The sequence below is a fragment of the Dendropsophus ebraccatus genome, chromosome 6 (assembly GCF_027789765.1).
Source record: "Dendropsophus ebraccatus isolate aDenEbr1 chromosome 6, aDenEbr1.pat, whole genome shotgun sequence".
Classification (NCBI taxonomy): Eukaryota; Metazoa; Chordata; class Amphibia; order Anura; family Hylidae; genus Dendropsophus; species Dendropsophus ebraccatus.
In genome coordinates, this window is record NC_091459.1 from 139,014,434 (window position 1) to 139,037,965 (window position 23,532).

At 44.3% G+C, this 23,532-nt stretch overlaps 1 protein-coding gene across 2 annotated transcripts in view; it reads left to right on the forward strand.

Moving 5' to 3' along the window:
• The window catches only part of WDR35 (WD repeat domain 35), a 56,294-nt gene that overhangs the window by 22,845 nt on the left and 9,917 nt on the right, over positions 1 to 23,532 (forward strand). For both annotated transcript variants that reach the window (XM_069973135.1, XM_069973136.1), the window contains exons 14-21: positions 1,599 to 1,743; positions 1,827 to 1,896; positions 5,408 to 5,461; positions 8,220 to 8,329; positions 10,739 to 10,949; positions 12,401 to 12,481; positions 13,588 to 13,724; positions 22,065 to 22,268. In XM_069973135.1, the coding sequence (XP_069829236.1) occupies positions 1,599 to 1,743; positions 1,827 to 1,896; positions 5,408 to 5,461; positions 8,220 to 8,329; positions 10,739 to 10,949; positions 12,401 to 12,481; positions 13,588 to 13,724; positions 22,065 to 22,268 (1,012 nt within the window). The remainder of the gene's footprint in view (positions 1 to 1,598; positions 1,744 to 1,826; positions 1,897 to 5,407; positions 5,462 to 8,219; positions 8,330 to 10,738; positions 10,950 to 12,400; positions 12,482 to 13,587; positions 13,725 to 22,064; positions 22,269 to 23,532) is intronic.

Below are 23,532 nucleotides of genomic sequence, written 5' to 3' on the forward strand. Positions count from 1 at the left end.
TTAGTTTTAAAGTGTCACTGTCTTATTTATTTATTTATTTATTTATTTATTTTCAGAAATCAATAGTCCGGGTGATTTTAAGAAACTTTTTAATTGGGTTTATTAGGCAAATCTGCCATTATCTGCATTTAGGGTGCGTTCACACCTACAGGAACCGCAGCAGATCTGCAGCAGATCCGTAGCAGATTTGATGCTGTGTTCAGTTATTTTAAATGAAACCTGCTGCAGAACTGCAGCAGAAAATCAGCTGTGGATCCTGTAGGTGTGAACGCACCCTTAAAAAGACTTTCCCCAGGTCCCCCCCCTCTCTCTCATTCACTGCAAATTATCAGGAAATCTCTACTGTTTTACATCAGTCGAGCCCTGTCTAATCTATGGAGAGGGGAGGGAACCAGCAGAGAGCAGAGAACAAGGGATTACACAGTGGGAGCTGTGTGTAGGCCGGTATTCAGAGGTCAGAGAGGTCAGTGCTGACTGTCAGAGGAGATAGATGGTGATGTAGCTGTAAATTAACTCTTAGTTGTCCTGTTTTGTTGCCTCATCTCCCTCCACCCCTCCCCTCTCCGTAAGAGAACCATGAAGACAGGGGGGAGAGCTTCAAACTGCTTTTTCATGATAAAAATGCATTTTTCGCTAATAAACCCAATTACAAAGTTTCTTAAAATCACCTGTACTATTGATTTCTGCAAAAAAAAATTTAAACGACAGTGACACTTTAAGTCACATGAAAAAAGAATAATAAGAGGGCACTCACCATTTTTGAATGCTTTATTTCTGAATCCTTAAACCATATGTGCAGGGTAGTGCAGACAACGTGGATGCCAGTGTCTAGCTGTATGCGTGACAGCAACTGGGACAGACCTGGAGAAGCATGTATACCGTGTGAAACAGCTGTCATGCATACAGCTAGACACTGGCATCCACATTATCTGCCAGTGCCACCTCTGTCCATGTCAGGAACTGTCCAGAACAGCAGAAAATCCCCATAGAAAACCTCTCCTGCTCTGGACAATTACTGACATGGACAGAGAATCCACCACTTCCTGCAGGACATACAGCAGCTGATAAGTACTGGAAGGCGTACGTTTTTAAAATGCTTCTTTTTATGTGCCATCAATTATGTTTTATCCAATAGTTTGCTTAAAAGGTGAGTCTTTGAAAATTGATGAGTCAACGTGAATGTAGTGCCTACTTTAGTATTTATACTGATAAGAACTGGATAGAGAAATGAAACCCCCTATGAGTAGAACCATGCGAGTCTGGGGGCCTTACAGAGCTCTGAAACTGCTTTGTGGAGTTGTATCTGATTTTCTGACAAGCCTGTGTAACTGTAATACACGTATAACCATTGTAGAAGAGATTAAATGGTTTATCCAGTGCTATAAAAACATGGCCGCTTTCTTCCTGAGACAGCACCGCTCTTGTCTCCAGGTCAAGCTCCTTTCACTTCAATGGAACTGAGTTACAAAACCTGCACCCAAACTGGAGACAGGAGCAGTGCTGTCTCTGGAAGAAAGTGTTCATGTTTTTTAACCCCTTTAATATACCTGGATTGTATAGATGCAGCTAATAGCAAACATATCTTTGTCTTTCTACAGTTCCCTTGTTTGTTACTATGACAAAAACCCATGTTATAGCGGCATCTAAGGAAGCCTTCTATGTCTGGCAATACCGAGTAGCCAAGAAGCTGACAGCCATGGAGATCAATCAACTGCTGCGGACCAGAAAAGAGGGGCGAGAGAGGTAACCATCAGTACACTGTGTCTCTGTCTCACCAGCCGAGAGGGATCGCGGAGAGTTTATTATTTTTTCGGCCTGTTTTGCAGGATGTTTCACATTGATGAAGCCCCGTCTGGAGCTGGGGAAGGCCTCATGGATTTCAATAAAGCTTTAGCGGTAAGCGCATATAGGAAAATAGTCTAATGTATTAAAGGGAATGTGTTCCCTAAATTTTCTCTTACTGATTAGAGTCAGATACTAAAACGTGTTCTTTTATTCTAATCTGTTTGTATTTTCTGACTGTAAATTTTTTTAATTTCACTTTGTACATTGGTTTGGGGGCGGCCATCTTGCATGGGCTGTTCTTAACAGCATTTAGTGACCCGCTTTACAGCAAACCTCATGGACATAGACGACAATATACAGACTCTGTCCCCTTGAGATAAATGAGAGACATTACTGAGCGCGCTCTGTGACCTGTAAAGAGGTTATTCCACAGCGAGCTGCTATTATCTCCTCCATTTACTAGTGTCACATGACCCTGCAATGCTGTACAGGTAGATCACTTTACAGCAGCCTCCTCTTATCACCACAGACACAACAGGAAGTCTCAGCTTAGTTTTAACCCCAGTGGTGAGAATGAAAACTGCAAGATCTCAGGATTATTTTATAATATAGACAGAAACATTCAAAATTCAAAAAAAGTCACCAAAAACTCTTTAAAAATCTCTAACATAAAAACATTATTTTTTCAATAAGTCATTTTATGATTAAACTTTCCCTTTAAATTGTCATTTTTTTTTTAAACTTTCTCTTACAAGGTCAGCTGATCCTACTCTAAATAGTTCCTGCTTAAAAGGGGTTTTACAGCCACAAACATATATCATCTACCCACTGGATATCACAACCAACTTCCAGAACTGGGGACCTGGTCACATGTCCATCCACCTGTCACATGACCTTATCGAGTGCGCGCAAACCCTGTGGAAGTGTATGAAAAAAATTAGATCTATTAGAGTAGTGCAGCCTGATCAAGTGTCAGTCACTGAATGTTTTTATGCATCACAAAAGTATCAGAAAGATCAAGTTGCTTCTTGAACTGTTCAAACATTAGCCGTCATGTGTATAAGAACCGCAGAACTCAGGCCTTGGCTGCAGCTCCAAGGATCTTCTTATATATTGTATTAATAAAGTTATATCATTTTCTAATATATATATATATATATATATATATATATATATATAAAAAAATAAAAAAACTCATTCTTGTGTAACATGCATGTAACCAGCAGTTGAAGGTGACACAAGGTCCTCTGCTGCCACCAACGTGTCTAACAGAACTACAGCCTTCCCTAGTGTATTGTATATTGTCATGCGTTCTAGCTGGGCTGTAGAATATACAATACACTGGGGGAGGCTCTCTTCCACAGTGTGCACAGTAGAGCTCGATCAGAACGGGGTGTACAGGGGACAGGGCATCAGCAGTCATGCAGTTCCTGGCACAGGTGTTGGCAGCAGGGGGTCCGGGCCGGTGCCAGACGTGTTTTACATTCATTTTATATGGTAAATGGTAAGAAAGATAAAAAAATTTTAAATCTCCGTAATACCTGGAGGGAGGAGGTAGCAAACATCACTCCACTTGGATTTCAGTAGAAATCAATATAGTTGGCAGCGTGAAGGACATGACCGCTTTTAACCCTTTGAGGACCACGCCCAAAATGACCCAGTGGACAGCGCAAATTTTCATTTTTGCGCTTAGTTTTTTTCCTCCTCCCATTCTAAGAGCTCTAGCACTTTCAGTTTTCCATCTAAGGGCTTGTTGTTTTTTTTTGCAGAAATAGGTGTACTTTGTAATGGCGTCTTTCATTCTACCATAAGAGAAACACATCACTGATCTCAGGGAGACCAGCCAAACGATAACACTGCCGGCTGCTAGTGAAAGCGCTCAATGCAGTGAAATCCTAGGTGCATTGCCCCTTGGGAAACATGTACATGCAAAAGAAGAGCCTATAGAGGCTCTTCTTTTGCATATTCATTCTACCATAACATGTATGATGGAACCCTGAAATTATTATTTATGAAGATATAAATTGGTGAAATCGTAAAAAAGAATGCAATATGGTAACGTTTGGGGGGTTCCTGTGTCTATGTAATGCACTATATGGTAAAAGTGACAAGATACCATTATTCTATAGGTCAGTCCGAACACATCCATATGCAGGTTTGCACTGATTCTCTAATGTTATATACTGTATTTTTTTTGATGAAATCCTTTTTTTTTTTTCAACTAGTTATCAATAAAATGGGCCTATTGTGACGCTTATAACGGTTTAAGTTTTTCACCTACAGGGCTGTATGAGATGTCATTTTTTCCGCCATGATCTCTATTTTTTATTAATACCATATTTGTGAAGATCGGACGTTTTGATCACTTTTTATCATTTATTTTTTTATATATAATGTAACAAAAAATCAGCAATCCGCGCACTTTTTTCCCTCTTTTTGTTTATGCCGTTCACAATGACGATTATTATATTTTAATAGATCGGACAATTACGCACGCTACGGTATATTATATGTTTATTTTTATTTTTTTTATATATGTTTTATTTATATAATGGGAAAGGGGGGGTGATTGTAACTTTTATTGGGGGAGGGGCTTTGAGGTAGTGTAATAATGATTTTCACTTTTTTTTAACACATTTTAAGTCACCCTGGGGGACGTGAACATACACTTATTACATTATACACACTGATCATTGCTATGCCATAGGCATAGCATTGATCAGTGTAATAGGCGCTCAGCTCATTAAGCCTGTCTGTGGCAGGCTCAATGAGCCGAAAGCCCATCGTACCGCACGGAGGGAGGTAAGAGACCTCTGGCGGTCAGATACAGCGATTGGGATTCCCCTGTCACTTACACTTAAACGATGTGTTTGCGCCGCAATTGCGTCGTTTAAGGGGTTAATGACACGATGCAGCGCGATCGCTGCAGCCTGTCATCAACGGTGAGGTGCCGGCTGCTCACTGCAGCCTGCCCCCACCTCCTATGAAGCGTGCTCCGCTCCGGGGCGCGCTTCATAGCAAAAGACGTACCAGTACGCCCAGGATCGTCTATGGGTTATAGAAAGCTTCAAAGGGGTTGTTCACAAAATTTTTTCACAACAATTACAAAAAGATTTGTAATTTTACTTCTAATAAAAAAATCTCAAGTCCCCGAGTACTTATCAGCTGCAGTATGTCCTGCAGGAAATGATGTATTCTTTTCAGTCTGGAGAGCAGGAGAGGTTGCTCTGGACAGTTCCTGACATGGACAGAGGTGGCAGCAGAGAGCACTGTGTCATACTGGAGAAAATACACCACTTCCTGCAGGACATACAGCAGCTGATAAGTACTAAAAGACTGGAGATTTTTCAATAAAAGTAAATTTTAAATCTCTGGCACCAGTTAATCATTGGCAGAAGGCGTACACAGCTGAAGATTGAAAATGACACAACTGCAGCAGCGGGGGGAGTCGGGGTAGGGGGTAAGTAAGTGGCTCATTTAGTGGTTTATGCCAAGGGATGGCATCAACCTCTTTAACTTTGCAGAACGTTTGTAAGGTATTTGCGGTTTCAGTTCAGTCCTCAAGAACAACCGTCTTCCTTCAATGTGATTTACAAAATAATGTTTTTTTTTATTATTTTAGGCGACTAGGGACCTGATCTGCTCAGTTACAGCGTCCGATCGAGTCCTAATTGTGGTAAGTGTTCACATTATTGTATGTCACAGTCCAAGCCAAAGATGCGTCCGTGTATACACAGCCGCTGTGGCCTCCATCTCTGGGGGTGTCACATCTAGGGGGTATAAACATAGGTGAAGGGAGGGAGAACAATGCAGGGATGACATAGTGTTGGGATATGGTAGAGGCAGAAAGGGTCAGGCCCTTAAAGTGATATTGCCCCCCCCCCTCCTTTCATATAAGAAGTTTTCAGCACTATTCTTAAGCTTATATTCATTACATTTCATGTCTAACCGTATTAATAATTTCTTGGTGGTCTCTCCCCTCAAAAATACATGTTATTGTTGGTGGACATTGCCGTATGAGCTGTGCTTTACGACTGTTGTGATATGACGTGCGCCCTCCATGATGTCATCGACGTCTAGGCCTCGCCCCCTCCGCAGCATCATCGGAATGGGCCAAGCTAGAGGCCTAGGCCCCGCCCCCTCTGAGCCGGCTGTCACAGAGAGGGTGGGGGCTATGCATTTAGGTTGGCCTATTCCAATGATGCTGCAGAGGGGTCGGGCCTAGACGTTGATGATGTCACAAAGGGGTGGGGCCTATGATGCTGATTTGGGCTGAGATATGGGGCACAATGGCAGTTAAGCTCCGCCCCTATGGCACTGTCCATCAACAATAACATGCATTTTTGAGGGGAAAGACCACCAAGAAATCCTTTATGCGGTCCAGATTATAAGCTTAAGAATGTTACTAAGAACTCTGTATATGCAAACAGGGGCGGTCTTGGCATTTCTGGGGCCCCAAGCAAAGTTATGTCTGGGGCCCCCCCTCTACATGCACTCCACAACAGTAGACCGCTGTGTGCTGCCCCCAATAGTATATACCCCTTGTGCGCTACTGCCAGTAGTAAATACCCTTTGTGTGCTGCCCCCAATAGTATATACCCCTTGTGTCCTGCCCCAGTAGTATATACCCCTTGTGTGCTTCCCCCAGTAGTGTATAGACCCCTGTGTGCTCCCCCAGTTATATATAGCCCCCGTGTGCTCCCCCAGAAGTATATAGACCTCCTGAGTGCTGCCCCAGTTGTATATAGACCCCCTGTGTGCTGCCCCCAGTCGTACTAACCACTGTGCGCTGCCCCCAGTTGTATATACCCCCTGTGTGCTCCCCCACTAGTATATAGCCCGCCTGTGTTCTCCCTCAGTGGTATTTAGCCCCCTGTGTGCTCCGCCACTTGGATATAGACCTCCTGTGTGCTCCCCCACTTGGATATAGACCCCTGTGTAGTCCTCCAGTAGTATATAGACTCCTGTGTGCTCCTACAGCAGTATATAGACCCCTTGTGTGCTGCCCCTAGTATACAGACCCCTATGTGCTCCCCCAGTTATATATAGACCCCCTGTGTGCTGCCCCCAGTAGTATATAGACCCCCTGTGTGCCTCACCAGTAGTATAGACCTCCTGTATGTTGCCCCAGTAGTATATAGACCCCCTGTGTGCCCCACCAGTAGTATTTAAACCCCTGTGTGCTCTCCCAGTAGTATACAGACCCCTGTGTGCTCCCCCAGTTATATATAGACCCCCTGTGTGTCTCACCAGTTGTATATAGACCCCCTGTATGTTCCCCCAGTAGTATATCGACTGCCTGTGTGCCCCACCAGTAGTATATAGACCCCCTGTGTGCTCCCCCAGTAGTATATAGCCCCCCCTGTGTTCTCCCCCACTTTGATATAGACCTCCTGTGTGCTCCCCCAGTTTTATATAGACCCCATTCTGCTGCCCCAAGTAGTATATAGACCCCCCTGTGAAGCCCCAGTAGTCTATAGTCCCCCTGTGTGCTCCCCCAGTTATATATAGCACCCCTGTGTGCTCCCCCTGGTATATAGCCGCCGTGTGTGCTCCCCCCATTTATATAGAGCCCCGTGTGCTCCCCCCGTTTATATATTCCCCCACTGTGCGCTCCCCCAGTTAAACAGACCTCTGTGTGCTCCCCTTCCCATATAGCATATAACACAATAAAACAAACACTTATACTCACCTGGGTCCGGGCATCTCCTCTTCTCTTCAATCTTGTGGCCGTAGGAAGGGTTTTCCCTGCGATCACAAGAGGCCGCACTCCCCTTGTCCTGGCGCCGATGCTCTAGTGATGTCACTGGAGCGACAGCACCACAAGGACAAAGCTGCCACTTGTGACCGCAGGGAAAACCCTTCCTGCGGCCACAAGAGTGACTGACAGGAAGGGAGCCAATGGCTCCTGCCCTGTCAGTTCTGCTGCTGCATGTAACTATGAGCGCTCATTACGAGTGCTCATAGTTACAGTTCAGATCGCAGAAGCGAGCGGGGCAGTGGCCCTGTCCAGCGGTCTTGAGCACAAGAGCTGGGTGTGGGGCCCCCCTGGTGTTGGGGGCCCCAAGCGATCGATTGGGGTGCTTTGTGCCGAAGACCGCTACTGTATACAAAGGGGGGACAATAGGGTCCCTACCATAGGACGTTGTGGTGTTATGGTAACCTATTGCTATCTATTTGCAGAAGAGTAAGGGAGAAAGTTGAGAGGACTCAATTCGCATATTCCTTATTACCATTACTACTTACAACCAGGGTTCCGCGTGTGTTTCCAATATGATAGGAGTTATGATCTAGGTCAGTAGGGAGATACAGGGGCTTCCCTCATGGAAAGGTAGGGTAGGGAAATGCATGGAAGACATGGGGAAATACAAGAAACACAAGACACAAATCAGCCATTTTTTTTTTGTGCTGACCGTCCTCTCCATATTGTGTAGGCACGGGAGTCAGGGACTGTACACAGATACAGCCTGCCAAACGTGGTTCTGGTACAGAAGTACAGCATGACCTGTCGGGCGTACCAGATGAGCATGAACTGCAATTCCAGGTAAATCTACTATTTTAACAAGGATTAAAAACTAAATGCCCATCTTCACGTTAGTCTCCTTCTTATGGCTAATATAATGGTCATGGTCTCCTACATGTCTTATAGAGGTTGGATGACACCCTATATATTACAGACATGGGTGTCATGTTACCAGTGCAGCTGTATCTGGGAGGCTGCTCACTACTACAGTTTAAAGGGGTTATCAAGCGAAAATCAACTGGTGTCAGCAAGTTATATAGATTTGTAATTTACTTCTATTAAAAAAATCTCAAGTCTTCCTATACTTATTAGCTGCTGTATGTCATGCAGGAAATGTTTTATTTTCAGTCTGACACAGTGCTCTCCGCTGACATCTCTGGCCGAGACAGGAACTCTGTCTCGGTTTTCTGTGAATTCCCATAGAAAACCTCTCCTGCTCTGGACAGTTCCTGTCTCGGCCAGAGGTGTCAGCAGAGAGCACTGTGTCAGACTGAAAATAAAACATTTCCTGCATGACATACAGCAGCTAATAAGTATAGGAAGACTTGAGATTTTTTTAATAGAAGTAAATTACAAATCTATATAACTTGCTGACACCAGTTGATTTGAAAGAAAAAGATTTTCGCTGGACAACCCCTTTAAGGGGCTTTATTGTAGGAGCATAAATCTCTGACAGACGCCCCTGTGTACTTATGAATGTGTTTTAGTACATGTTTTTTTATAGCTATATATATTTATTTTGATAGTATATGCTTCTCCAGGTAATCCATTATACAGGACCTGTATACATTACCATGTTCCGTGTTGCCACCTATTCTAAAGGGCCTTTTACACGGGACAATTATAGTGCAAAAAAATTGTTGAATCGTTCGCATTTAAGGCATAATCTTCTGGCAAAAAAGGGGGAACGATCAAATTACGAACGAAAACTCGCTCTCATGTCGTAGATGGCATTCAAGCTGACCTCAAAATCATTGTTAATCGTTCTCAAGTACGCTGGTCTTATATCAGGCCCCGCCCCCTTTCCCCCGACAGGATTCACTAAGAGGCGCACACAAGAGGCGGCCGGACATTATCATTATGATAAATTAGGCACGGGAGGAGGCCACGCCTCCTTCCTGCCTTGTCACGCCCCCCCAAGCTCCCCCAGTCCGCCCATTGGGCGAGTGGGGGATACGGCAGGCGTATGCCAGGGAGAGGGGGCGAATCTGCACCTTCTCCCTGGCGTACGCCTCGAGCGGACTGTTCATAAATGTCCCTCTTTGAGTGTAAACACCCATTTTTAACAGTATAAAGAACGCAATTACGATCATGCACTAGATCGGAATCTGCTAGATCTGCAATCGTTTACTGAGCTTGTTACATGTCTCAACCGTCATGCAGCAAGGGCTGTATGTATATATATATATATATATATATATATATATATATATATATATATATATAATCGTTAGCGATGTCCATGCAGCCCTTGCCTTAAACTGTTATACCTTACAGGTCTTCTCCTGCCCTCTGTCTTCACTCCTGGTGCAGCTTCGGAGCAGTCCCTGAGCTGACAGGCCGCTCAGCAAATCACTGGATGGGACCGCCTCGGACAGTGATTGATTGAGCATCCTGTCGGCTCAGAAACTGCTCCGAAGCTGATGCTGCTGCACCAGGAGTGAAGGCAGAGGGCAGGAGAAGACGGGAGCGTGGAGAGGTAATGTATAACAGTCCATTTGGCCGCGCATTGCTATTACATGTGACGATGGGCGGACGGTGGACAATGATTTCAGGTCCAGACCTAAAGACGCGATCAGCCGGTGATCATTGTCTCTTTTACACAAAGCGATTATCCACTGAATAGACCTGATTCAGATGATTATCGATCCGTGTAATAGGGCCCTAGAGTGTGGCTCAGTCTAGTCTACAGTGTCCACTTAGTGACCAGGCTTGTCTACAGTGTCCACCCAGTAACCAGGCTTGTCTACAGTGTCCACCCAGTGACCAGTCTAGTCTACAGTGTCCACCCAGTGACCAGTCTAGTCTACAGTGTCCACCCAGTGACCAGTCTAGTCTACAGTGTCCACCTAGTGACCAGGCTTGTCTACAGTGTCCACCCAGTGACCAGTCTAGTCTACAGTGTCCACCCAGTGACCAGTCTTGTCTACAGTGTCCACCCAGTGACCAGTCTTGTCTACAGTGTCCACCCAGTGACCAGTCTAGTCTACAGTGTCCACCCAGTGACCAGTCTAGTCTACAGTGTCCACCCAGTGACCAGTCTAGTCTACAGTGTCCACCCAGTGACCAGTCTAGTCTACAGTGTCCACCCAGTGACCAGTCTAGTCTACAGTGTCCACCCAGTGACCAGTCTAGTCTACAGTGTCCACCCAGTGACCAGTCTAGTCTACAGTGTCCACCCAGTGACCAGTCTTGTGACGTCTTTTCCAGTCGTCTCGCTGTTATAGATATCTCTGGAGTTCTCACATTTCTGGATTTGGAAGCTCGATACGAAGATAATTCCGGACAGCAGATCATTGGCGAGCAGCTTAAGTTTGAGCGTAAGGATGTCTGGGACATGAAGTGGGCCAATGACAACCCAGACCTGTTTGCCATGATGGAGAAGACTAGAATGTACGTCTTCAGGAACTTGGATCCAGAGGTAAATGTTTCTACACGCAGTCTGGACTCCTCTCAGAGCAGCTATACAAACTCTATACAAGGTTTTATTAAGCAAAAAAGCCTCTTTCTTTACTCAAAAAGCAGTTTCCCAGCCCCCCCCCCCTTCAATTCTTATTGGTTCATTATCAGGCAAATCCATCTATATTACAGAGAAGCCAGTGAAGATGGCTTCTGTTGTGTCCATTGTATCCTCTGGAGGGGGGAGGAGCTGAGGGGGGATGAGTGAGCAGGAAGAGGAGACATGAAGGTCAGCTGTTTGTAGACTGTCTGGGCACCTAAAACGCTGGATTCAGAGGTCAGAAAGGTCAGTGCTTATCTATGAACTTACTGAGAGAAGATTGCAGGGTGTTGTGCTGTGCAGGACTGCTCCGTGCTCACTCACTCCTCTCAGCCCCTCCCCTCTCCATAGAGCATAATGGACACAGAAATCCTGCTTCTTCTGATGTGAGGGGGGACCTGGGAAAACAGCTTTTTCAGTACAGAAGGAAACTCTTTTGTTAAATAAAACCTATTACAGAGTTTCTTAAAATCGCTTGTACTATAGATATTTGTTGTTTTCAGAAAAATGACCCTAAAATGGCAGTTACGCTTTAATCTTACAGTTTTTACAGTCCCTTTGTCTGATAATATGCTGACACTTCTTGTTATGTAGAAAAAACCTTTCAAGAGTTACCTCCTCATCCCCCTCATCACAGGGAGCTTTCCAGTCAGGTGACACCAGTAGCTAGATAAGAAGGGATCTGGCCATTCACTATAGGTGAAAGTCACAGCTCATCTCCCCCTCACCCTGCACAGGTCACAGAGCATGCCTACAAAAGTGTCCCATAAAAGTCAATCTCCAATATTTCGCTTTTTTTTTGTATCCCTGTATCTGCAGTAAATCATAGATCCAAATGCTGTTAAAGGGGTAGTTCAACAAAATTCTTTTCATTCAAATTAACTGCTGCCAGAAAGTGCCAGAGATTAGTAATTTCCTTATATTAAAAAAAAAAATCTCAATGTTTCCAATACTTATCAGCTGTTGTATGTCCTGCAGGAAGTGGTGTATTCTTTCCAGTCTGGAGAGCAGGAGAGGTTCTCTATGGGGATTTGCTGCTGCTGCTGCTCTGGACAGTTCCTGACATGGACAGAGGTGGCAGCACTGTGTAAGACTGGAAAAAATACACCACTTCCTGCAGGACATACAGCTGCTGATAAGTACTGGAAGACTTGATATTTTTTAATGGAAGTAAATAAAAAAAATCTCTGACACCGGTTGATTTGAAATATATATATTTTTTTTTCTTGCTGAACTACCCCTTTAACAGAGCAGAAACTCAAAATGGCTGCCCCCATAACAGCATATTCAGAAAATAAAAACAGATGTGTTTCAGTAGCTGTAAAGAAATCTAGATGACGCTCGTCCTTTACATTCACTATTACTGATTTCAGGAACCTATTCAGACATCAGGATATATCTGCAATTTTGAAGACTTGGAGATAAAATCCGTTCTTCTGGATGAGCTGTTAAAGGTTTGTGCTGTGTTCTCCATAGGAATACCATGGATGTAAACTGTTTTTATATATATAATATATATATATATATATATATATATATATATATATATACTCAGCGGCCACTTTATTAGGTACACCTGTCCAACTGCACGTTACCACTTAATTTCTAATCAGCCAATCACATGGCGGCAACTCAGTGCATTTAGGCATGTAGACATGGTCAAGACAATCTCCTGCAGTTCAAACCGAGCATCAGTATGGGGAAGAAAGGTGACGAGTGCCTTTGAACGTGGCATGGTTGTTGGTGCCAGAAGGGCTGGTCTGAGTATTTCCGAAACTGCTGATCTACTGGGATTTTCACGCACAACCATCTCTAGGGTTTACAGAGAATGGTCCAAAAAGAAAAACCATCCAGTGAGCGGCAGTTCTGTGGGCGGAAATGCCTTGTTGATGCCAGAGGTCAGAGGAGAATGGGCAGACTGGTTCGAGCTGATAGAAAGGCAACAGTGACTCAAATAGCCAACCGTTACAACCAAGGTAGGCAGAAGAGCATCTCTGAACGCACAGTACGTCCAACTTTGAGGCAGATGGGCTACAGCAGCAGAAGACCACACCGGGTGCCACTCCTTTCTGCTAAGAACAGGAAACTGAGGCTACAATTTGCACAAGCTCATCGAAATTGGACAGTAGAAGATTGGAAAAACGTTGCCTGGTCTCGATTTCTGCTTGAACATGACAATGAGTTCACTGTACTCCAATGGCCTCCACAGTCACCAGATCTCAATCCAATAGAGCATCTTTGGGATGTGGTGGAACGGGAGATTCGCTTCATGGATGTGCAGCCGACAAATCTGCGGCAACTGTGTGATGCCATCATGTCAATATGGACCAAAATCTCTGAGGAAGCTTCCAGCACCTTGTTGTATCTATGCCACCAAGAATTGAGGCAGTTCTGAAGGCAAAAGGGGGTCCAACCCGTTACTAGCATGGTGTACCTAATAAAGTGGCCGGTAAGTGTATATATATATATATATATATATATATATATATATATATATATATATATATATATATATATATAGTTCTGGTAATAAGACCTGGATCCCTTTCCTCCCATGCAGGACCCTGAGCACCCCAACAAGGATTACATCATAAACTTTGAAATCCGATCACTACGGGACAGCCGGGCGTTAATAGAAAAAGTTGGGATTGAAGACGCCTCTCAGTTTATAGAGGACAACCCCCATCCAAGACTATGGTAATAAGATTAACCCTCACATAGCGGGTAACAGGGGTCACGTCTAGCTGTACACTATGTTCACATGTGCAGGGGACACAAACTGGAATTACTTTTTGGTACAAAAGAAAAGTAAATCATTGACTCAAAGACAGCAAATCATCTCTGAAACCATACTATTGATCAATATTGTAATTTTAACCCCTTAACGACTATAGGCGTACATTTACGCCTCTGCAACCTGTGCCTTAACGCAGGATGGCGTAAATGTACGCCCTGCTGGGGTTCCGGGCTATGGGGCGGGCTAAGGAGCTGAGCTTGCTTCATAGCCGGTGAGGACCAGCTGCTATCTGCAGCCAGGCCCTCACCCTAAATGGCGGGCCGCTGTGATCGTGCGTCTGCCCGCCGCTAACCCCTTAAACGATGCGGCGTTTATAAGTGACAGGAGCATCACTTAGCAGTCAGGTCTTAACTCTTCTGGTAGAGTCTGCCACAGGCCACAGGCAGGCTCTATCAGAAGATCACAGATAACACTGATCCCTGCTATGCTATGGCCAATCTATTAAAATAAAAAAAAAAAAACCAGAGATTGCTTTTTTTAAATGACATTTTATATATAAAAAATTTTTTTACAGGAGTTACAATAGGGCCATTTTAAATATGCCAATTTGCAAAAAAAAATATTTTACTGCTAATAAAAATTGTAAAACCTAGTAAACCTGCATATCGCTGTGTTCAGACCGACCTATAGAATGAAGAAAAAATGTCACTTTTACCATAAAGTGCATTACGTAAACATGAAAGCCCCCCAAAATTTGTGGAATCGCATTTTTTTTTACACAAATTTACCCCATAAATGATATTTTGGGGTTCCTTCATTCATTTTATGGCTGATTGAAAGATGCCATTACAAAATACACCTGCTCCTGAAAAAAACAAGCCCTCACACGGTCCTATAGGTGGAAAAATGAAAGAGTTATGGGTCTTAGAAGGCGAGGAGGAAAAAAAGAAAACGCAAAAACTTTCAAATCAACTGGTGCCAGAAAGTGCCAGGGATTTGGAATTTACTTCTATTAAGAAATCTTAAGTCTTCCAGTACTTATCAGCTGCTTTATGTCCTGCAGGAAGAGGTGTATTCTCTCCACTCTGACACAGTGCTCTCTGCTGCCACCTCTGTCCATGTCAGGAACTGTCCAGAGCAGCAGCAAATCCCCATAGAAAACCTCTCCTGCTCTCTAGACTGGAGACAATACACCACTTCCTGCAGGGCATACAGCAGCTAATAAGTACTGGAAGAGTTGAAATTTTTCAATAAGGGTACAAACCCACTTGACGTATTTGCTGCGTGAATCAGTCTTAAAAATAAGCAGGCAAAACGCAGGTTGGCTTTATACAATTGTTCTGCGTTAAAATACGCAATTGCGTATTTTTGAAGCGTGAAGCTACATGCTTTTTCGCACAGGTTGGTAACAACTGATGCTTTGCTAACAACAAGCTTCACGCTTCAAAAATACGCAATTGCGTATTTTAACGCAGAACAATTGTATAAAGCCAACCTGCGTTTTGCCTGCTTATTTTTAAGACTGATTCACGCAGCAAATACGTCAAGTGGGTTTGTACCCTAAAAGTAAATCTGTATAACTTCCTGGCACCAGTTGATTAGAATTTTTTTTTTTTTATGAACATCCCCTTTAACTCATAGCTGCACCAGGACTTTATGCAAGGGGTGCCGCTAGGGGATTTCAGAGGGGGATCGCGTGGCGACCCCGCTGTGAACTGCCGCAATCCCAGGTGCTATATGCAGTTGGGGACCGCGGCTATTAGCGGGCATGGTTCAATCGCCGTGCCCGCTAATTAAGTAGACAAAGTTGACAGCTGCATTTAAATACATACTGTCCCCCTTCCCTGGTGGTCTAGTGGGGGTATCGCGGAATGGCGATCCCCGTATCCTCACCCGGCCGGGGTCTCCTTTATGGTGCTGATCCTGGCTCGGCGCACTATTGCTTTCGGCTGCAGCAGCCGAAAGCAATAGAGTGCCTATCTCATGGATCTATGCAGTATATCTATACTGCATAGATCTCTATGAGAGATCAGAGCAGTCATACTAGAAGTCCCCCAGAGGGAATAACCCTAACCCCAGGGGGGAATAACCCTAACCCCAGGGGGGAATAACCCTAACCCCAGGGGGAATAACCCTAACCCCAGGGGGAATAACCCTAACCCCAGGGGGAATAACCCTAACCCCAGGATGAATAACCCTAACCCCAGGGGGAATAACCCTAACCCCAGGGGGAATAACGCTAACCCCAGGGGGAATAACTCTAACCCCAGGGGGGAATAACCCTAACCCCAGGGGGAATAACCCTAACCCCAGGGGGAATAACCCTAACCCCAGGGGGAATAACGCTAACCCCAGGGGGAATAACTCTAACCCCAGGGGGGAATAACCCTAACCCCAGGAGGGAATAACCCTAACCCCAGGGGGAATAACCCTAACCGCAGGGGGGCTTCTAGTATAAGTGTAAAGAAGTAAATAAATGTTTGTTTATTAATAAAAAGCCCCCTCCCCTAATAAAAGTTTGAATCACTCCCTTTTCCCATTTTATAAATAAAAATAAATAAATATGTTTTATATCACCGCGTGCGTAATTGCCCAAACTATTAATTTATCACATTCCTGATCTCGCACGGTAAACGGCGTAAGCGCCAAAAAAATCCAAAGTGCAAAATTGCGCATTTTTGGTCGCATCAAATCTAGAAAAATTGTAATAAAAAGCGATCAAAAAGTCGTATATGCGCAATCAAGGTACCGATAGAAAGAACACATCATGGCGCAAAAAATGACACCTGACACAGCCCCATAGACCAAAGGATAAAAGCGCTATAAGCCTGGGAATGGAGTGATTTTAATAAACATATTTTTTTTAAAAAAGGTTTAAATTTTTTAAAAGCCATCAAATACAATAAAGGTTATACAAGTTACATATCGTTGTAATTGTACTAACTTGAGGAACATGTATAAAAAGTCAGTTTTACCCTACAGCAAGTGGCGTAAAAACAACCCCCCCCCCCCCCCCCCAAATAAAAAAAAATTGTTTTTTGTTTTTTTTTGTTTTTTTTTTCAATCTCACCACACCACACACATACACACATATAATTTTTTTTCTGATTTCACTGCATATTTTAGGCAAAAATTACATCTGCCATTGCAAAGTACAATTTTACAATTAGTGGCGCAAAAAATAAGGGCTCATCTCGTCTCTAGGTGGAAAAATGCAAGTGCTATGGCCTTATATACACAAGGAGGAAAAAATGAAAGCGCAAAAATGAAAACTGGCTGTGTCCCCTAAGGGTTTAGTGAGCACTGTCACTTTAGAAACCTTGTGTCATGTCAGAAACGTCCACATTTTGATTGTGCTTGGGGTCTGGGTGTTCAGTCTGCTCATTCTAGTGATCCCCTCGAAGTCCAGACACATTTAGACTTGTCTCCATGACATGTTAAAAAACATTAAAAGTGACAACAGGTGATGTGTGGCCACAATGTCATGTTCATCCTGTGCTATTATATGTGAAGCACGTACATGGATGTGATTGACAGATCCGCTCCTACAACAGTGTGTCACTCTCTGCCACAAACCAATGATGGGAGACTGAGGCACTTAGCAAAACTGTAAAACATCACATAAACCCTCCCCGTCTGTAGACATAAGGATGTTTACATCTCCTAATGTGACCCCAGAGGAAAGAGCAGGGGCAGGTGATGCAGATTATTCATCCAACATGCCCCATCCTTTGTTGTCCTGGAGATGGGACACTTCCATACGCAAATATTAGATACCATCAAATTCCTTAAAAAAAACCTAAAGAGGTAGTTCACCCCAAAAATTTTCTTGGTGCCAGATTTGCCATTTACTCTTATGCAGTCACGTTGCCAGTCCCACACTGTCTCTGTGGTGTGTGTGGATGGGCCTGGCCCTGCACCGCTTTCCTCTGCCTGTTGCCGCCCATACCATAGCGACGTCCTCTGGCTGGAGCTGCGTCCTCTCTCCTTTACACATACGCCGTTGCGACATAAACCGACACAGGCGCAGTGATGCACTAGGCTAGCAGGAGAAGGCCAGCCGCATCACTACACCTGCGCCGGTTTGGGTCGCAACGGAGTTTGCGTAAAGGAGAGAGGAAGCAGATCCAGCTAGAGGGTGTCACTATGTTATGTGGGGGGGGGGGGGCCGCGAGCGCTCTAGGCCCCGCCTCTTTGACACGGCTAGACCCCAATAAAAGTTAGATTTTTGGCCTCACCAAAGCACCACCAGAAAGGACTTTACTGCAGCTACACAAAGGTATCAGGTAGTAGTAGTTTGGGGGGGCCGCACAGTGAATACAGAGTCACCCTGAGCCTTCTATTGCACTGCATTTCAGCTACTTAAGTAATTGAAGATCTCTGCTTGCTGTCAGGGAAAACACTTGATCTCCCAATCCTGTAGCCGCTTTTGCTCTTTGAGTTGGGAAATAAGTTTTTTTTTTTTTTTGCCTCCTTAGAGAATAATTGCTGGGATTGTTTTGAGATTAGGGGGATGATTTATACTGTGATGGCGGTGGAGGGGATCTGTAGTGTATGTGTTACTTCCAGCGGAGCGGTGTGGAATGTGCCGGACACAGAGGTCTAGACTGCAGCAGGAATGCCATGTGAATCCCGACCGATGGAAACAGTCATCATGCCGAGCCGTGGATTTATTAAAAATAAACACGGCCACAAGGCTGCTTTTTGTTGCGAGGACACGGTACGGCCAGGTGTTACACAGGCCATAAACCCATCACAGTCATATAGGGATAGTGCAGCCCGGGACTCTCCTCCCCTATCAGACAGGAGGAGGATAAACATTAGTCTTTCCTTCTAACCCTTGTCCAGTGTAGGGTTTTTTTTATAGATGAAGAGGGCTATGCGGTAGAATGGTTGGTGGTTACATGTGTACTGTATATGTACTGAGGCATGACGCATAGTGCTACACTGTTGTGATGGGAGCGGTAAGGTCGTATTTCGCAGCATCAGTGCGGCCAGTCGCCAGACTCTCATAGCCACAGGAATGCATGTAGTAGCAATGATATTTGCAACAAAGTGCAATAAGCCCTAATTTTAGTGCAAGACATGACCGCTGCCCAGTAATAACATTGCTGCTGTGCGACTGATCATCTGTGCGACCACCAATGCAAGCCGTCTCTCCATGGTTCCCACACTCCTTTAAGGTGGCCGTACACATTAGATAAGGTTAAAGGGGTATTCCACTCAAACATAACTTTTAATATGTTGCTGCCTATGGTGAGACTAACAATTCCTTCCATACTTGTTATTATCTATTCAGTCTCCTTCCCCCAGTTCTCAGCTGCTGCTTTCTGCTGAAGACACAAAAATCTATGGGGAAGCTTTTTTCTCTTTCTCCCCCTCCTCCCCCCTCCCCTCTGAGACGGCTGATGAAACAAGTCTCCGGCAGGCTGTATCTGAAACTTTGCAGCTTTGTAATACTTAGAGGGTGAATCTAAGGTCAAGTTGCTGATGAACTCACTGTTATTAACCCTCCCAGCATTACAAAGAAGCTACAATGTTGCAGATAAAGCCTACCAGGGACTTGTTTACATCAGCCGTCTCGGAAGGGAGGGGGGAGGACAGGGGGACAGACAGTAGGGATGGTCCGAACCAAGTTCGTACAGAGTTCGTACGAACCCGAACCATCCGCAATGATTACCGCTGTCTGCCCGCTCCGTGCAGCAGGCGGATCCAGCGGGAGGAACGCCTGGAAAACTGGGATACAGCCATAGCCATAGGCTGTATCCCAGTTTTCCAGGCGGTCCTCCCGCTGTATCCGCCCGCTGCACGGAGTGGGCAGACAGCGGTAATCCGATGCCGAGCGTTTGGGTTCAGCCGAACCCGAACCTCGGCGGGTTCGGACCATCCCTAACAGACAGAAAAGCTCACACACAGATTTTGTGTCTTCAGCAGATAGCAGCAGCTGAGAACTAGGGGAAGGAGACTGAATAGATAATAACAAGTATGGAAGGAATTGTTAGCCTCACCATGGGCAGCAACATATCAAAAGTTACGTTTGAGTGGAATACCCCTTTAATGGTTGAACCATGAACAAGTGTTTGTCTGATGACTGATCGGTTCTCCATCATAAAAGGACCACTACAGCATTTTTTTCTCTTTCAAATCAACTGGTCTCAGAAAGTGTTAGAGATTTTTAATTTACTTCTATTATAAAAAAAAATCTCCAGTCTCCCAGTACTTATCAGCTGCTGTATGTCATAGACATAGATATGTAGGACATACAGCAGCTGGTAAGTACTGGGAGACTGGAGATTTTTTTTTATAATAGAAGTAAATTAAAAAAAATTCTTTGGCACTTTCTGACACCAGTTGATTTGAAAGAATTTTTTGTAGTGCTGGAGTTGGCCCTTTAAAGGGGTTATCCAGCGCTACAAAAACATGTCCACTTTCCCCCTACTGTTGTCTCCAGATTATGTGGGGTTTGGAACTCAGTTCCATTGAAGTAAATGGAGCTTAATTGCAAACCGCACCTGAGCTGGAGACAAGAGAGGGGGAAAAGTGGCCATGTTTTTGTAGCGCTGGATAACCCCTTTAAGTCCATATTAGCCCTGTGCTGTGTAGGCCTGCAGTTCCTGACACAGCCAGTGATGGCAGAAGAGTCCTCCCCTACTGCTGCAACTTTATTTAAAAATTTACATTTTGTTTAATAGAGTTATATAACCTACATAATCAATTGGTGTCACTCCCCTCCATCCCGGCAGCCCCATAGACTTATAATGGAGATCGCTGTGAGCCAGGGAGTGAAATGTGCCAGCGCACACTCGGTCTCCTGATTTGTGGGGGTCTCAACAGTGAGACCCCGACCAATCAAATCGTTTGACATGTCTGTGAATCTCTTTTTTCTTTTGTGACCGTTCCCATATGCTGTCCATGCATAGAACTAAACATTAGGCCTCATTCACTTCACAATATCGCTGTATCTTTATATTTTAAGTGTCACTGTCCTTACAAAAAAAACTTTTGACATGTCGTAGAGAGATCGTTCCGGGTCTGAGTGTTCTTACTGGTACTGATCAGGAGAACGAGCAGCAGAGCATCCTCTCCCCGCTAGGAGTAATAAAAAAGAGTTGGACTTATAATGGAGCTCTATGGAGCCTGACTCTTTTTTTCTATCTCAGAGCGGAGAGAGGACGCACTGCAGGACGGTCTTCTCCCGGCTCATTCTGCCAATCGGTGTGGACACTCAGACTTGGACCAATCAAAACTTTTGGCATGTCTCTGTGGAATGTCAAAAGTTTTTCTGTAATGACAGTGACACTTACAAGAGTCACTGTTGTATTTTTTCTTTTTTTCTTCTTTGCAGAAATCAATAGTCCAGGCAATTTTAAGAAACTTTATAATTGGGTTTATTAGGCAAATATGCCATTATCTGCATTCACAAAGACTTTCCCTAGGTCCCCCCCCCCCTTCCTCCTCTCTCTCAGTCACAGCTCATTATCAGGAAATCACGACTCTTTTAGATCAGTTGTGCCCTGTGTAACCTATGGAGAGGGGAGGAGGGAGATTAGTTGCCAGCAGAGAGCAGAGAACAAAGGATTACACTGCGGGACCTGTGTGAAAGTCAGTGCTGACTTCAGAGGAGAGAGCAGGGTGATGTAGCTGTAAATTAACTCTTTGTTGTCCTTTTTTGGTGCCTCATCTCCCTCCACCCCTCCCCTCTCCATAGAGAACAATGAAGACAGGGGGGAGGGCTTCAAACTGCTTTTTCATAATAAAAATGCATTTTCCGACTAATAAACCCAATTACAAAGTTTCTGAAAACCGCCTGTACTATTGATTTCTGCAAAAAAAAAAAAATTAAACGACAGGTACACTTTAATGTGCCATGGGTAACATACAGATTTATATGCTGAACATATCCATAGGGGTTCATTATAATTGTATTTCTATACCATGCTCACACAATACTGCCATACTTCAGTGTCACCGTTCGGCTATGGTCACATGATATGTGTCATGTACATGTAGCTGTATGCTGGGAATGGATCATGGATGTCATGAATCTACATAGGTTCAACAGAGGCAAAAACAGGCATAGTGGCTGCCTGGAAGTGAAAGATTCAGGGGTTCCGCTATGGTATTATTGTTCTAAATAATAGACAATCAGCAGGATAGGTCACCTCTGGGACCACCCTTGTCTTGGGGTTCTGCTGTTATTAATGTTGGATAGAACCGATCCAAACCATAGAAAAGTGGTGAAGAAAGGCGTATCCCAGCACATAGCAGATTATGGACCAGTTATCGTTTTCTCTCTCCAGGCGCTTACTGGCTGAGGCCGCACTTCAGAAACTAGACCTTCCCACCGCCGAGCAAGCCTTTGTCCGCTGTAAGGACTACCAGGGCATAGAGTTTGTGAAGCGTGTGGGCAATCTGCAGAGCGAGCCGATGAAACAAGCCGAGATCTCCGCCTATTTTGGCAGGTTTGAGGAAGCAGAGCGGATGTATCTGGATATGGACAGGAGGTAAGAAGTTAGTGTACCTGTCGTTACAAAAAACTTTTGACATGTTATAGAGAAATCATAGAGACATGGACAAAGTTTTAATCGGTCCTGGTGTGAGTATTCACACCCGTACCAATCGGGAAAACGAGTGGGGAGAGTCGTCTAACCTGCTGATAGTTCACCTTTAACATCATTTGTCAGAGGAGAGTTGAGAGGCCGCCGTATACACTTTATACTGTCTACAGAACCCGCCGCCATCAGCGGATATGGCCGGCATTAGTATAAAGTGTATACGTACCTTTGCATGTGATGTATACTTTGTTAGGCTGAGTTCACACATATGTTTTATGACAAAAAAAAACAAAAAAACTGAAAAAACAGATGTAATTGTGTACAAAAAGAATGAAAATGGATGTTTCTTTCTTTTTTTTATCGTTTTGTGCAAAGGTTAAAAGTAACCATTTAAAAAAAGAATACGTTAAACGGACTGCAAAGACACAGTGTGAACCAAGCCCTAGTGGTCAGCCTTTGTTTTTACATTCTATAGATGGGTGAGAGTTCGCTGCAGGTATAGGTTTTACACCCACATCATAGCAATATAGTTTGTCAGCAAAAGTAATGCGATGAGGTTTCTGCATAGATTTGGAGGGCTTCTACATAGATTTGGAGGGCTTCTACATAGATTTGGAAGGTTTCTTTATAGATTTGGGGGGTCTTCTACATAGATTTGGAAGGTTTCTTTATAGATTTGGGGGGTCTTCTACATAGATTTGGGGGCCTCTAAGTGGATTTGGAGGGCTTTTACATAGATTTAAAGCGTAACTGTCATTTCAGGGTCATTTTTTTGAAAACATTAAATATCAACAGTACAAGCGATTTTAAGAAACTCTGTAATAGGTTTTATAAACCAAAAAAGTTTCCTTCTGTACTGAAAAAGCAATCTCCCAGCCTCCCCCCTCACATCAGATGAAGCAGGATTTCTGTCTCCATTATGTGGCTATGGAGAGGGGAGGGGCTGTTAGGAGTGAGTGAGCACGGAGCAGTCCTGCACAGCACAACACCCTGCAATCTTCTCTCAGTAAGTTAATAGATAAGCACTGACCTTTCTGACACCTGAATTTAGCATTTTAGGTGCCCAGAGAGTCTACAAACAGCTGACCTTCATGTCACCTCTTCCTGCTCCCTCATCTCCCTCGGCCCCTCCCCCCTTCATAGGCTTACAATGGAGAGAGCAGAGCCCGTCTTCACTGGCTTCTCTGTAATGAAGACGTGTTTGCCTGATAAT